The 16390-nt window shown below is 41.3% G+C and overlaps 1 protein-coding gene across 1 annotated transcript; it reads right to left on the reverse strand.

The window, feature by feature from the left end:
- Positions 1 to 1031: 1031 nt before the first annotated feature.
- On the reverse strand, positions 1032 to 16079 carry LOC120699289. Its single transcript, XM_039983244.1, has 2 exons — positions 15315 to 16079; positions 1032 to 1336 (listed from the first exon to the last, which is right to left on the reverse strand). The coding sequence occupies exons 1-2, from the start codon at positions 16060 to 16062 to the stop codon at positions 1293 to 1295; spliced, it is 792 nt and encodes a 263-aa protein (XP_039839178.1). The 5' UTR covers positions 16063 to 16079; the 3' UTR covers positions 1032 to 1292.
- Positions 16080 to 16390: the final 311 nt, after the last annotated feature.

A 16390-nucleotide genomic window follows, 5' to 3' on the forward strand; every position in this document is an offset into this window, starting at 1 on the left:
CTGAGTAGACAGTTGATTATCTGCTTGCTCTAGAGTACTAGATGGAGCATTAGGACTAAGAGAATGTGAGTTGGTACCTGGGTTCTCGTGCATAAGGGACTCTTTATCTCGAGAAGGCAAATTACTCTATATATCTCCATGACAAGGATTATTAACCCCACTTTCACTATCATCATTAATTTCCTCCCCTAACTATGAACCAAATTATCCCCAAAGGAACCAACTGAAGGAGGAACAAAAATAGAGCCAACTGAAGAAGGAACAAGAACAGAGCCCATGTGACTACCTCCATTGTTACTCTCCCCCTCTTGTTGTCCTTCAGGTGGAGAAAGAGTGATTCCAGTGTCATTGGTCGGCTCATAATAAGGTTTAGATTCACGAAATGTTACATCCATACTTAAAAAAAAACGATGTTCCGATGGACACCAACAACGATAACCCTTTTGAGTAGAAGAGTATCCAACAAATACATATTTAATAGCACGAGGGTCAAGTTTTCTAACATCATTTCTGTAGTCATGAACAAAACAAACACATCCAAAGACTTTTGGAGCAACAATAAAGTCATTCGAGTTCAAAAGTAACTCAGCAGAAGATTTATTGTCAAGAACTCGAAGAGGCATACGATTAATTAAATATGTAGCAGTCTTTACTACCTCTCCCCAAAGAAATTTAGGAGCATTCATTGTGAACATAAGGGAACGAGCAACCTCAAGTAAATGCCTATTTTTTCTTTCTGCAACACCATTTTGCTCTGGAGTGTTAACACAGGTTGTTTGATGTTCAATACCATTAGAAACAAGGAAATGTTCAAACTCCTGGTTAACATACTCCATACCATTGTCTGAGTGTAAGACTTAATAGTGTTGCCAAACTTATTTTTAATGAGGGCATACAAATCTTTAAACACAGCAAAAACATCACTTTTGTGTTTCAACAGATAAAGCCAAGTATACCTAATAAATCCATCAATGAAAGTCAGAAACCATCTGTGGCCAGAAATAGAGTGCATCTCACATGGACCCCAGACATCAGAATGAATCACATCAAATGGTCTATTACTTCTTAAACCCAAACTAGGATAGTGAACTCTTGTATGTTTAGCAAACTCACATGCATCACATACAAGAGATTCCTTAGGACATGTATTAAAAAGTGTAGGATAACTACGAGACATAGAAGCAAAAGAAGGGTGTCCAAGCCTGCGGTGGAGTAATATTAATTCTTGACATGGAGACATCTTGGAAGCAAAAGCAACTTCATCACTTCCTTCATCAAGATAATAGAGTCCATTATGCACGGTCCCAGTCCCAAGAATTCTCTCTGTCCCTAGCTCCTGAAAAACACAATGAGAAGGATCAAACCAACCTCTACAATTGAGAGATTTTGTGATAGAGCTAACTGATAATAGATTAATAGGGAAATCGGGAACATGTAAAATTGGTGATAAGGATAGGGTTTTTGTGCACCGGATAGATCCACGCCCTGTTATAGGAATGTTGGCGCTCCTTAAGTACCCATTTTATCCCTTGTTTATCCTTGATAATGACATGAATTCAATATCAAAATCACTAACCGTCCTAATCCCGGCCTAATTATTGGTCATTTTCACGTTTGCACATATATTTTGGAGGAACTTCGTTTTTGCAGGTTTTTGGCCTATTTTAGAGCATGAAATGACGAGGCCCATGATCGAGCGCTAGCACGGAGAAAGGCGAGGGCCAAAGCCCAAAGGAAGGACCAAAGCCCATGTTGATTCGAAGCACATTCATGCACATCCATCCTCCAAGAGAGCCCAAAGGACCGAGCCCACGAAGATGAGATCAAGATACTTCGGGATTAAGCAAAGCAAATGAAGATTTAAGGAAGGATTCCCTATCCTATCCTTTCCTCGAAGATATCTCCAAGATAACAACGTCCAAAGGGGTGCAATCGTGAAGGACAGAAACTCTAGAAGATGCGAGGAGTCTACATGCCAAAGATGAGACCGAGGCGAGCCCGAAAAGGGGTAGGCCGGCCTAGGCCCATGGGGCCGGCTGGCCCAGCCCTTTTCTGAGGCGGTTTGCCTTCCCCTTCGACCGGTGGCTTCCTCGGCTTATAAATAGCTCACACCTTATTCAACTCGAAGCATCCATCCAACCAGAACTCGACGAAAACCAAGGGCCAAGACCGGAGGGAGACGACGGCCGCCGCAAGTCTTTGAAGTTGTTTAGGAGATGGCTTAGGCCATCCCTAGCCGCCATAGCCTCCCTACATGGTTGTGTCATGGTGGAGTTCATGAGCTAGTTGGAGTCGTCAATGGTGTATACGCGGTGGTGGCGATCCAAACGAATCTATTATGTGAGTAATGTCTTCATGTCATCCGATCTATTTATCGATCATGTCTCTCCTCTTTCAATTTCGTTCTTGCTTTGGGTGCGCTTATTCCTAGATCTATTCTCGAGATAGATTGCATGGGGTGTTCATGTAGCTATGGTGGCTAGGAGTTCATACCGGATCTACCCAAAGGGGGTTCGACTTGCTTCAGGGTATTCCGTTGAAAGGGGTGGCGTCGTGACAGGCCGTTGCCACTAAGTAGGTTGGGTATCGAGGGATCGGATTGGAGGTTTTGATTTAAAGATGCTTTGGATGAGATGCATGTTGATCTTACTCGTTTAGCTAGAACTACAACTAGAATGCGTGTGATAGGCTTAGTCATGCCTTCGGTCATGCTTTATCCTTACCGATGTTCATGGATGAGATCAACCTTCGTACATCACTCATATCTATCAAAGGTTCACCTTTTATATGCAATTAATGCTTCAAGTTAGGATAGATCCATTAGATTAGATGGAAAACCCTAGTAAGTTCTTTGTCGATCCACAGATTGATAAACCTTGGGGGAATACTCTAAGGGAAAAGCTACACGATCCGTGCGCTTGCGGTATACAAATCGGGGGCGCTAAGGAGCGTTAACAAGCTTTTCTAGCGCCGTTGCCGGGGATCGGCAACACGAACCCTAGGGCGATCTATCTAGTTTTTGGACTAACCCTAATTTTTATTATTGCATATACCCTTGTTTTCTTGTTGTGTCCTTGAAAGCAGGTGGAAAAAGCTAGACACCAAATTTGGACTTCGAGAAGTCCATAATCCACTTCGACAAATTTCAACAGTCGGCAATAAGATGATCGAGGAGCCTCGACATGGAACATCAACAACATCCACATCGACATGACGGCAACAACATGAGGACCCGCTCTTTAGTGGTAGGTGCTAACTTTTGTTAGTGGCCCAGCATTCGCTATCGAGTCCCCACTCTCCAAAGCAAAAGATGATAAATAAGGTACGCCGTCGTGTCAATTGATTTTAAAGACTAATATTTTTGGAAAAAAAATTGTTTGTTCAAGCAATAGGTATGAAGCATGCCAGCGAAGAAAATCGTGCGGTCGGATCATCATTATCTCCAAAGTGTTACTGTTGTAATGAGTTTTTCGTCCAAGATCAGAGAAGTACCATGAGCAAATAATAGATTATTTTGAAGCTCCGTCAAGTCTACTTTCCAACGCATCAAGAATCATGAATTTTGGAGATCGGTGTGAAGAGTTATGGTAAAATCTTTCAACGCTGCGCGTTCTGAAATGTCTCGGGACAGAGCGTAGTGCCTGAGTAAAATGACCATAACTTCTTCATCCGGAGTCCGTTTGGGATCAATGACCACTCATTGAAAAGGTAATTTCATAAGGCTTTCCATGGAGTAGAATTTTGGTACATGTTCTGTGCAGGATGATCAAGGAATTCAACGAAGAAGAGGCAGCAACAAACAATGGAGAAAGTGATGACGATGTCGCAAGATGTTTGGAGAACCTTGTGCACAAAAGTTGATGATTTGAAGTTGATCAATGCTAGAGGCAACAAGATTAGAAGAATCATGACACCACCTATCTTCTCTAGTGGGATGCTCGATATACTTCTAGTCGAGTGATGCTAACAAGGAAGAAAACCGCTCAGATCATCAACACAAAGCACGGGAGCCTCCACTAATCCCGATACCTTGGGTAAAGCAAGAATCATGGAGAAGACACATCATTGAAGCCATGCTATGTCCTGGTAAATCAATGGTGATGACCTTGAAGCCAAGGACGCACGACAAGACGCTCCAAAGACCACATGATTGAGATCATTGACATCTTCGGATGAATTCACAAGAAGATACTATTCTCATCAATATTCTGCTCGACCTTAGAAGAAAATTGCAGTATATTTTTGGATATTCAAAAGCTCCACGAAGTTCCGATTCCAACGAATCATGAATGAAGTCAATTGAAGTTTCCCACAAGAAGTTATGGCCAAAACATCAAAAGTCGTGCACTCTGAAATTTTCTGGACAGCACGCAGCGCTAAAGTAAAACTGTCATAACTCTCTCGTTTGGACTCCGTTTAAAGCGAGTGACCACTCGTTGGAAAGTTAATTTCATAAACTTTTCAATAGATCTATATTTTGGTATATGTTCTGTTGGGTGTATAGGAGAGATTCTACGAAGAAGAGGCAGGAGCAACTCGATGAGAACAAGATAGAAAAGATGACGATGACAACAATGAAGAGGAGCTTGGGCGATGTTTTCATCAAGCGTACATGATAAAATTCAGAGGCTTGGAGCAGAGGAAGAACCCCAATGACATTGGCAAATGAAGACACAAGCAGTTGACCTTCGACAAATGAAGATGTTGCAAACAAACCACGACGGATTACAAGAGCGCAACATTCAACACATGGAGACGTGAGAAGCAAACCGCGACGGACCATGAAGTGTGCATCAAGACGACATCTCGCACAAAGCACCACGACTCCAATGAGTATGAAAAAGCTCCGAGGCTAAGGTATACAGTGAATTCTCAAACTTCTATTGGTTTTGTTGATAATCTTTAAAAATCTCATGCTCGAACCGATAGTCGGAATGAAAGTTTAAATTCTATGCCTTGTTCTTTTCATGATGATAGGCTAGAGTTTCTTGAGAAGGTTGATTTCATGCTTAAAGAACCTTTGCCTAATAATGAGCTCCATGCTATGCAAGAAACACATGCTGCATTTAATTACACCATGTCTTGTTGATGAAAATTAATTGAGGATGTGATTATGTTGCATATGTTTACAAATAATTGCAAATCTCGATCTTGCTTTGCGCTTGGTCAAGCTCATGACTCTAAAAGAGCACATGTTGGGAGAAGCCCCGAATTTCACTAACCATGCAGGACATGAAACTCAAATGATGAGGAGGGAAACCGTGCCCAAAATTTTGAACACCATCATCAACATCTTCAAGTTTCAAGAACGGAGGTCGCTAAGCCTCATCAATTTTGTGCACAAGTCCAGAGATTTGCAATGCAAGAAAGTTGAATATTCAGGATCTCCATCAAGTCCTCGGTTCAACGCATCCATGATCGATACAATTGAAAATCCACGGGAGGAGCTATGTCTCAAACATCGGAGATGCACGTGCTGAAATCAGCACGAGGCAGATTGCAGTAACGGGGAAAAAGGGGCATAACTCTCTCAATTGGAATGCGTTTTGGGTAAATGAAGACTTGTTGGAAAGAAGATTTCGTGCACCTTGCATTGGATCAATTAGTTGGTGCAACTTCCAATCTGGAGAGAGAGGAAAATTCATGAAAAGAAAAGTAGCGACGAAGGACAACAAAGAAGGAGGTGACGATGATGTGAGAGACGATTGGGCAAGTTTTCCATTAAGCATGATTGATCATGTCCAACATGGGAAATGGAATAAGAGCTGTATGGAACACCTTCACCTCTTGCATGAAGGACCATGGCTTCGCATCAATGAGAAGGTATGTGAGAAAGTCGAGCTCTATGACTCTAAATGAAGCGCTTTGCGGGAGGCAACCCGATCTTTTGTTTTATAAATATTAATATGACCGTCTACATTGCACTCTTTAATCGGAATATCAAGTAACATTGTACCATTGCTCTAACAAAAACCACAACTTCATGTTGTTCATTCTAAATGTTATTGAGGGAGCACTTTGTTATTTGATCTTGGGAAACTTGTAGACCTTTTTGTGTGCCTATTAGTGTTTAGAGTCTTTTTATTTGTGTCTTTTTAGAGAGATTTATGAAGCATTGCACCACCCTTTGATTCTAAACTTGTGGCTAGTTAACTTAGGCTAACTTTTTGTTTTGTTTTAGACCACCTCATCATGTCATATCATTTTATTCACTCACCCCGTGTTGCATTGCATACAATGTTGTTCGTCTCACCCTTGCATTGCATTGCATGTTGCATTTAAAAAAACCTTTTCTAAAAAATATTGACTAGCCTCGCTTTTGAGATCCTAAAACCCTTAGGAAAACCACTCATAGAGCAATCCTAAAACCATAGGGTATGTTTTTCATTCAAAAAAAAATCTAACTTTTGTTTCTCTCTAGTTTTTTTGAAACCACCTTAGATAGAATTTCTATACCCAACACTCTCTCCCTTCAAAATTTTTGTTTTAAGCCAAAAATATAGGAAACCCATAAACCTACTTCTAAAACCTTGTTAGCTCGGTTGGTTGATCCTTTTTCGATAAATAACCTTTTTATTGACAAAAGCCTCACTTCTTATGAAGTGCCGCGAAGGCTTTTTGTCACTCTTAGCAATTGTTTTTGAATAAGCTAGTTGCGGAACAACATCGAAAGGTCCTTTCAACCTTGCTAACACTTGTTTTTGCTAACTTTGCATTTGCACTTTGCGTCCATTCCATTGTTCATGCACTCATTTTGCTAGCTTGGTCTCAACTTTATTGATGAAAGATTTCATATCCATATTAATGCTTCACGTGAGCATTTTCCTTTTTGCAATCTTGTGTAAACATGGTGTTTAGACATGATTGAAGACCATCATCATTTAGTTACCAAGCAATGAGGTTGCATTTGGTTGGTTTGTAAGCTTTGCAATGCGCTTTATTTTTTCTTGTGCTATGAAGGCCTATTGATCTTGGGATAGACATGGTATTTTAACCTTTGTTAAATAAGTCTTTGTGGCTATGGAGAAGTTCGGCAATCTAGTTGTAAACATGGTGTTTAGAACTAGGTGTAAACATTGTCTTTGTTTATATACCTTCCTCTCATTTGCATTTACACTAGCACACACGTACACTCACTAGTTTCGCTAAGCTAACTTTGCCACAAATTGAGATCTTAGGAATGGTAGGTTTGTTAGCATTTGATTCTACTCCCGACCGTCACCCCGGGGGTAGTGTGTGTTTAAAATGTTTTGTAGGCATGAAGAAGCGCTCCCATGAGTTCAAGGCCAAAAGAATTTCAATCAAGATCGTCAACATCATCGAAACCCGAGAAGGACGCAGCGGTTTTCATCAATTTGAGAACATGTTCAGAGCTGTAAAAGAAGCAAAAAGTTGATATTCAGAAGCTCCATCAAATTCTCATTCCAACGCATTCAAGATCAATGAATTTGAAGACCCGTACAAGGAGATATGTCAAGAACATTGGACGTTGCGCGTTCTAAAATTCGTCGGGACAGATTGCAGCGCTGGGATAAAATGGACACAACTCTCTTGTTCGGAATCAATTTTGGGCGAATAAGGACTCGTTGGAAAGGAAAATTCGTGCACTTCGCAATGGAGCAATGTTTCAGTACAGGTTCTGTTCTAGAAATTGAAAGAAAAATTCGTGAAGATGCGGCAGCAATAAGACAACAAGGAATTGAAGGTGGCGACGACGACGTGAAGCAATGATTGGGACCATGACTTAGTACAAGAAGAAGTTGAAGGAAATTGAGGCAACAAAGGTGAAGACACATTGAAGATGATATTCATACACATGAGGGAAGGACTTCAAGAATTTCAAGATGGTCCATCTTCTCCTTCCACGCCTAGCATCATGCTAAGCATGGGGGAGGATTTTGTGAACAAGGAAGAAAGATCTCATGGAGCAAGATAATCTTGGTTGCCACAAGATGCTTATGATTCTTCTTCCATGCTTAGCACAATGCTTAAGTATGGGGGAGGCCGCGCTACACTTCATTACGAGCATCGAGAAGGACGGTAATTCTTCCTCAACTCTCTCTTTTTCTAAATGTTTATACATATATGCCTTCAACCATAGATGCAACCTTTGTATATATCTCTCAACCTATCACATGGCTTCTAGGAGGACAACCTAGTTTCGTTTTTGTTTTCAATAAGTGTAGGATCGCCATCACTTTGAGCTCACCACAATGATACATTTTGGCAATGCCTTATGTTTATGGAAAAATGATGAAAGTTGCTACTTTATTTTACCTATGCTATGTTATATATGACTTGACCATTTGCTCTCAATTAAATGGAATTAAAATGATTAAATACCGGCTCTTTTATTTGTGGAGGTTAAATGACTAAATTCTAAACCCACATATTCTATGTTGCTCTTTGATATAAGTCTACCGATGACCTTACACCTTGTGTTGTTTAATTTGAAAACTTAATTCCTATGCTATCTACATTTGTGAATCTCTTGCAAAGTTCTACCTACCAAAGCCTATAGAAGCATATTCTTTCATGATGAAACCTTTAGATTGCAAACTTATATTTTGATGAGTTGGATTAAGATTGATTTCTTTGGTACGAGACTAAGAAGCTGGTCATTCCATTTTTTTGTGTAACCTTCTTTTTGCTAGCCTATTTATCCATGCATTGTGAGTTTCTACTTCGGAAATTTTACAAACCTCGCTGGATATCCACCCTAAACCAAAAACATCTTTTTGTGATTACCTCCTTGACCACAACCCACTTTGAGTATGGATTATCATTTCGACGGAATCAAAAGAATCAAGGGCATCATATAAAGAAAGTTTTGGGAGACAAGGCTCCCCGAGATTCAAGTGGTTCTACGAAGAAGAAGGTGAATTTGAGATACTTACCCTAGCTAGTTGGTTCTCCCACTATTCATACTCGAGGACGAGCATTCGTTCAAGCATGGAGGGATGGCTGGGTAAGTATTCTATGCTATCAAAAGTTCTAAGGAGCAAAAAGAAAGAAAAAAGAAAAGAAAAATGAAATAAAAAAAGAGAAGAATAAAATGCTCCTTAGTTCTTTTTGGCTTCATTAATTTTCCAAGTTACTTTGAAGAACTATTCCATACTCAAATCTTCCAACCATATGCAATCCGATAACGAGAACTTCATTTGTGTCTCGGGATCATCCATTTGCCACTTGCACATGTCCACCTATCTAAATGTGTGTGTTTCATCTTTCCCCCTCTCCAACATTATTTTCCAATGGCCTTTTTGACTAGTCTCGGTAATCCCATTAGATCTCTCTCTTAGTTTGATAATATTTCAAGTATAATGTTTTGCTAGGATTGTTTTTACCTACCAAGCTCCACATAAGCCTTCCACTTTTATATATGAGTAGAATAGGTTGAAAACAATCTAATGTAGGCTTGAGCGACTTGATGAGATGAGTATTTCCATGATCTTTTGCAAGAGAACCTCGCTTATGTTTGATATGCATTCTTTTGAAAACTCTTCACGATGAAACAAGGTAAAGGTTTGAAGTTCGCTTAAGTTTGAGAGCATTGTATTTATTTATTATTGTGGCTTGTTCTTTAATTGCTAGTCTATCTTCCATAATGAAAAAGTAGCCGGTCACATTCATGCACATCCATCCTCCAAGAGAGCCCTTCCACTCTCGAATCGGGCAATCAAAGGTCAAGCCGGTCAAGGTCAAAGCGGTCAAAGACAAGCTGATCAAAGGGCCAAAGCCAAGTCGGTCAAAGTCAAGCCGGAAATCTCTCTCCTCAACTTGTAAGTGGAGTAAGAGTACAATCCTCCACATCAGTTAGGCGGACCCGACTCCACGCAGGTTGAAGAGGAGAAAGTAGGCCGCCCCGCCCCAACCTCGACATTAGGATCGCCACTGACTTCTGAAGGCAAGGCAAGCCTCGTGCTTACACGGCCTCCTCTGATCTTAGAAAGCATACTAAACTTCACTCCAATCTTTCTCCATTAGCAACAAGAGCTGCTCTATCTATCGGCCCTTGATGAGTAAGCTTAGCTATACCGCTTAGGTTGCAAAGCTGCAAGCTCCCTTCTAATGCGTTATTAGGCTGCTTGGAGCCTTCTCGCTTAGTAAGCCGCCTTCGGCCTGCCTATTTACTCGTCTAAACTCGTCACACAACTCTTGGTCATATTTCTTTTTATAGAAAAATAGAGGAAGCCATACAAGGATTTAGTCGGGCCTATTCATACACTATCTAAATAAGGAAGTTAGATTCGGCGATGCCCCTTTCGAGGGGCATTCCGATTTCGTTAGTCCCATCTTTTTTGCCGCGCAAATCCAGATTGAGATTGAGGAAAGGGAGTAAATTAAGTTTTCGAATCACTGACTCAAGCCCATTGTCGAATCCTACTCAGCAATTGTCGAATCCTACTCAGCCAAATTAGGGGGTACTTATGTATGGCAGAACGGGCCAACTTGGTCTTTCATAATAAAGAGATAGACGGAACTGCTATGAAACGACTTATTAGCAGATTAATAGATCATTTCGGAATGGGATATACATCCCATATACTGGATCAAATAAAGACTCTGGGCTTCCATCAAGCCAGAGAATAGAATGGAGTAGGAACACGAAGAACTTATATGTAATCTAATATTCTTTTATTTGAATACTAGGAATCGCACCTGAATTCCATCAATCATTCGGTTAGAAGTCCACTATTTCATCCTTGATGTTTCAATCGAAGGAGATACTCTATTTCACAATCTATCCATCTGGATTCCTCTTTTTAAAGAAAGTCTTTCCTGGATCCTGAAAAAACAAGAAAGAACAGAATGAGAGCTAAGAGTTCTTTCAGTCGAGCAGTTGAGGGAACGAGTAAGATACGTTTGTCAGTCTACTATTCTTTCGGGAAGGAATTGAGCCTCAATCATCATACGCAACGAAAGAAATCCTTCGAGAGCGAGAACATTCAGAGTTAGTAGTTGAGTAAGTATAGATTCACTCCGATTACCAAACGGGCGACTTTACAACTTAGGGAGTTCACCTTGATCCCAGTTTAGTAGGAATTGTTTGAAACTAAGGAGGTTGATTGTGTAGGAAGTTGGAAATGATCTGAGTGGCAGTAATCTTTTTGATCTAATCACAAAATGTCAATATCGAATTACTGAAAACAATTGAGAGGAAAGAGATAAGCACATGATATTTATTTTCGAAAGGACATGATATTTATCAATTGTAGTGTTGGCATTCGACTAAACGAATAGCATTTCGAAGACAGTCTGACTCTTGAATTATCCCTCATCTGTTGACTGACTCGCCTACACAGCTAACGAGGAAGGATATGGTCTGGTAACGAATGAATTGTCTTGTCTGAAAGCGGAAACTAAGATGAAGAGCTTATTCTCATTACTGGCTTGTTGTCCTTACTTTAGTTGGCAAGCAGGCGGGAAAGCTAACTGGTGAACTTGCTGAACATGCTCAAACTGATCAACATCAAGTTGAAAGTGTAGTTGAGATATTACTTGCAGTATGAGAAGAAAGAGAAGATCTAACCTCTCCACTTGACACCTCTGAACCAACTTCATTCCTTGCTAAAACAGGAACTACAGCTGAAAGTACTAAAGCTTCAAACTCCTTGCTAACAGCCCTACCGATAAACGGAATAATGCTTCAAGGACTATATGACTAGCTCTTATACGAGTTCCTGGTAAACCACTACTTGCGTAAAGTACTCCGCTCGCTCCCCTGCTCGTTCAAAGTATTCCACTCGCTAGGATCTTAGTAAATAAGCTTGCTCTGACCTTACCTTTCCTTCCTAGCTTTGAGAGCAATACTACCTGTAATAACACAATGAACTTATCCAACTTAGGGAACAGGCTGGCATAAAGGCATTCCACCATGGGACCGAAAGAAGATGATGAAGATTTTCATTCATATCTGTGGATCTCTACGCGAATGTTGATGGCGGCTTTCACCACTAGATTGTGTCCCTTATAGATCTGATAACAAGTTTCTAGCTGACAATATGAATAAAGGATAAGCTCGACTGTCCTGCATCACCATTCATCATCTTATCGATATACAAGAACATGGTGACAAGACAGCAGCCGCCCATCGCTATCTCTCTCCCCGCGCGAAAGCAAGGCCTCCAGTTTGTGAAACTTTATTTGAATGAATGCCACTCCTTTTTTTCTTCTTCTGACAAACTTTTATTCTAAGGATTTTCTGATAGCCCAGAATACATAAAAGAGGTTGGATAAAAAAGAGGATAAGAAAGGGATGATGGGAAAGTGACAAGACTGGACTTCGACTCGTTTAAAAAGAGTTGTAGCCGTACGGAATTCAAATTGGAATTGACCCATCTCATGATACAAGTTACCCTGGATTTATTTCTATTCCTATTTAGCAGGGCAATTCTAGTTTTTGTTATGATGATCTCATGGATAGTAGTATTTAGTTCTTCTTTTACATTCAGATTGGTAGTAGGTTTTCAGACTAGCAGGTCAAAACCCTTTCCGCAGTGAGCTTTCAAACTTTCTTTAGAACTTGCTTCACAGGCTTTGAGGCATTTTGACACCCTCCCGTAGGCTCACTTTGTTTCAGGGCTTTCCTTTCTCTCCTAAGATCCCATCCCAACCAACAAACGAGAGTCTGATGGGGATTCTGCTTGAACGTTAACTAGACCTGCGCCCGTATTAGCTTACCGGAAAACTAACTAAGGGGAAGCTCAAAGGAATTAAGTAAGCCAACTTCAGGCTATAAAGATATTTCTATTGAGGCTAAACTTATCTGCCTTTCCTGGTACTTCAAAGTCGAATACCACTGCTGCTACATACAGGAGAAGATAGATTTTTTGCTAGAGGATGGATACAATGACGGGGTCATCGCAAAGAAAAAGAGCTAGAGGTGAGTGATTGATAGATTGGTAGCTGAAATAGGAAGGAAATGCTATCCACGCTAGATAGCGAAAAAAAAGCTTTTCTTATTTTCAATTGGTAAAGGTCATCCACGATTCATTCCCTCTTTTGAAAGACAAGAAAGAGAGGAATAAGATTCCCTAGAAAACCCAATGACAAACCTGCTGGTAGTGAGTAAGAAACAATTAACTTATCTGCCTTTCTTGGTACTTCAAAGTCGAATACCACTGCTGCTACATACAGGAGAAGATAGATTTTTTGCTAGAGGACGGATACAAGGACGGGGTCATCGCAAAGAAAAAGAGCTAGAGGTGAGTGAGCCTACGACCACCAATTGCTTATCCCCTATTACCAATTGCAGCAGACTTGGACTAAAGGAATTGCTTGAAGTGAAGACCAGTGAACAAAAGGCTTTACACAAAAGAATTGTTGACCTCTTTCGGGATAAGGCCTGGAAGAAGCAGGGATTGAACCAGGGCTTGTTGACAGAGCAAATATCAAAAGCCTATGTTATCTCATTTTCAGGGACCGAGCAAGGGATGAGCGCCCTCTGATCTAACGACCAAACAAGCAACGGCCCTTGTTACTAGAAATATGAAGCGTGCTAGCGCGCACTTCCTATTAACCAATTCACTAATTGGAAGATTGGTAAACAAAGATAATAGGAGCCGAAGTCAATCCCTTAAAACACTCCTCCCCGAGGGGATGTTATCGGTCGCTTCGTTCCCTTGTTTACTGAACTCTTTTCAGGAGATAGGTCTACCGTTGCAAACTCATCTGCTTGTAAATTCATTGTGTAAAATAACTCGTAAATTCATTGTGCCAGAATTGATCACTGATCAGGTGTGATCAGTCTCATCCGTCTAAGAGACTGATCCGGTGCGATGAGTCTATTCCGTGTGGTCAGTCAAGAGCGGCATCCGAATCCCTCTCCAATCCCTCCAGCGCAGGTTCCCGCTCCAATGCCTGGAGCGGCAGCGGAAGCAGAACAGAACCCTCCTTCTTTTGATTGGGAGGGACGACCTCTCTCTCTTTGAGAGGAAAGTTCTCTACAAAAGGCCCACGCCTGTCACGCCCAGATTCTGGACACATTGCGTGATATTACTCTGAAGAATGGAAGATGAGATCAAGATACTTCGGGATTAAGCAAAGCAAATGAAGATTTAAGGAAGGATTCCCTATTCTATCCTTTCCTCGAAGATATCTCCAAGATAACAACGTCCAAAGGGGTGCAATCGTGAAGGACAGAAACTCTAGAAGATGCGAGGAGTCTACATGCCAAAGATGAGACCGAGGCGAGCCCGAAAAGGGGTAGGCCGGCCGGCCTAGGCCCATGGGGCCGGCCGGCCCAGCCCTTTTCTGAGGCGGTTTGCCTTCCCCTTCGACCGGTGGCTTCCTCAGTTTATAAATAGCTCGCACCTTATTCAACTCGAAGCATCCATCCAACCAGAATTCGACGAAAACCTAGGGCCAAGACCGGAGGGAGACGACGGCCGCCGCAAGTCTTCAAAGTTGTTTAGGAGATGGCTTAGGCCATCCCTAGCCGCCATAGCCTCCCTGCGTGGTTGTGTCATGGTGGAGTTCATGAGCTAGTTGGAGTCGTCAATGGTGTATACACGGTGGTGGCGATCCAAACGAATCTATTATGTGAGTAATGTCTTCATGTCATCCGATCTATTTAGAGATCATGTCTCTCCTCTTTCGATTTCGTTCTTGCTTTGGGTGCGCTTATTCCTAGATCTATTCTCGAGATAGATTGCATGGGGTGTTCTTGTAGCTATGGTGGCTAGGAGTTCATACCGGATCTACCCAAAGGGGGTTCGACTTGCTTCAGGGTATCCCGTTGAAAGGGGTGGCGTCGTGACAGGCCGTTGCCACTAAGTAGGTTGGGTATCGAGGGATCGGATTGGAGGTTTTGATTTAAAGAGGCTTTGGATGAGATGCATGTTGATCTTACTCGTTTAGCTAGAACTACAACTAGAATGCGTGTGATAGGCTTAGTCATGCCTTCGGTCATGCTTTATCCTTACCGATGTTCATGGATGAGATCAACCTTCGTACATCACTCATATCTATCAAAGGTTCACCTTTTATATGCAATTAATGCTTCATGTTAGGATAGATCCGTTAGATTAGATGGAAAACCCTAGTAAGTTCTTTGTCGATCCACGGATTGATAAACCTTGGGGGGAATACTCTAAGGGAAAAGCTACACGAACCGTGCGCTTGCGGTATACAAATCGGGGGCGCTAAGGAGCGTCAACAAGGAACCATGGATCCATCTGCTACACGTACCTTATCCTTACCTGAACAGGGAGTATAAGAAGTGAAAAGATTGGATTCTCCTGTCATATGGTTAGTAGCTCCAGAATCAATAATCCAAGATTTATGTGCATAGGCCTGAACAGGTTTTATACCTTGGGAAGTGGCATGATAACTGGAATTAGTAGAAGAACCTTGAGTAGAAGATGAGCCTTCAGAGAGTTTGAGCTTGGAGTTGTATTTCTCAAGAGCTTGAGTATCTACCACTGGAAGTTCCTTTTCAGATGCAGTATGATGGGCTCGATTCCAATTAGCACCTCGAACTCCCCCTGGCTGAGATTTTTCTCCTTTTTTCCACCCAGGTGGAAAACCATGCAGCTTAAAGCATCTCTCTATAGTGTGCCCCTTATCACCACAATGATCACAAATCACCTTATTTCTTTCTTGATCCCCTCGGAAGACAGATGGGCGGCTCTTCTTTGCCGATAAGGCAGCACTAGCATCAACTGCTTTATATTCATCCACTTTGGAATGTGACAACCTGGTTTTCTGTTCTACAATGCTAGAAATTATCTCATCAAGAGTAGGCCATTCGGACTTAGAGAAGATAAGCTGCCGACGGAGGTCAAATTCTTGGTTCAACCCATCAAGAAAAAGTTTGCTCACCAATGACTGGAACAATGTGTAATGAATGGCCATATCCTTTTGGTCAATAGGCTCAAACGGATGATAATAATGTAAATCTATGTATATTTTTTTCAATTCACCAGAATACTCAGTCACTGATTTTGTACATTGCTTTAAATGTAACAACTCATGCATAATATGAGTAGCCTGCATCTTGTTTGATTTGCCTGCAAATTGATTTTGTAGAGCATGCCACACTTCTGCTACAGTAGCCATTGTTTCAACTTGTTCTCTATCCAACAGCCACACAAGCACTCTATCATTGATCTGTTTAGTCTGGACATCCATTTCACCTTTAGCATCGCCTTCATCAGGGACTAATAACCTCTCATATCCATGAGAGCTCACGATTAATCGAGCATGTCGGGCCCAACTTAAATAATTTTCTTGTCCCTGTAATTTTATGGGATTTGGCTCAAGAGCATATTTGGCAACATCTGAAACTACCTTGGGCTGCTCAATTATTTTGCTAAGAATTTCACATAATTTTCTAATGCTAGAATCAGCCTCCTTTTCTCCACTAATCCCAGCTATGGTTCTGTAA

This window comes from Panicum virgatum, chromosome 3K (assembly GCF_016808335.1).
Source record: "Panicum virgatum strain AP13 chromosome 3K, P.virgatum_v5, whole genome shotgun sequence".
Classification (NCBI taxonomy): Eukaryota; Viridiplantae; Streptophyta; class Magnoliopsida; order Poales; family Poaceae; genus Panicum; species Panicum virgatum.

What these genes read in the sequence shown, in the direction of transcription:
- LOC120699289 (XM_039983244.1), bottom strand. Translation starts at nt 16,062, where the DNA reads ATGGCTACTGTAGCAGAAGTGTGGCATGCTCTACAAAATCAATTTGCA. An exon ending in TTATCATGCCACTTCCCAAG is followed by an intron (nt 1,337 to 15,314) that starts GTATAAAACCTG and finishes TGTGTTTTTCAG; the next exon opens with GAGCTAGGGACAGAGAGAAT.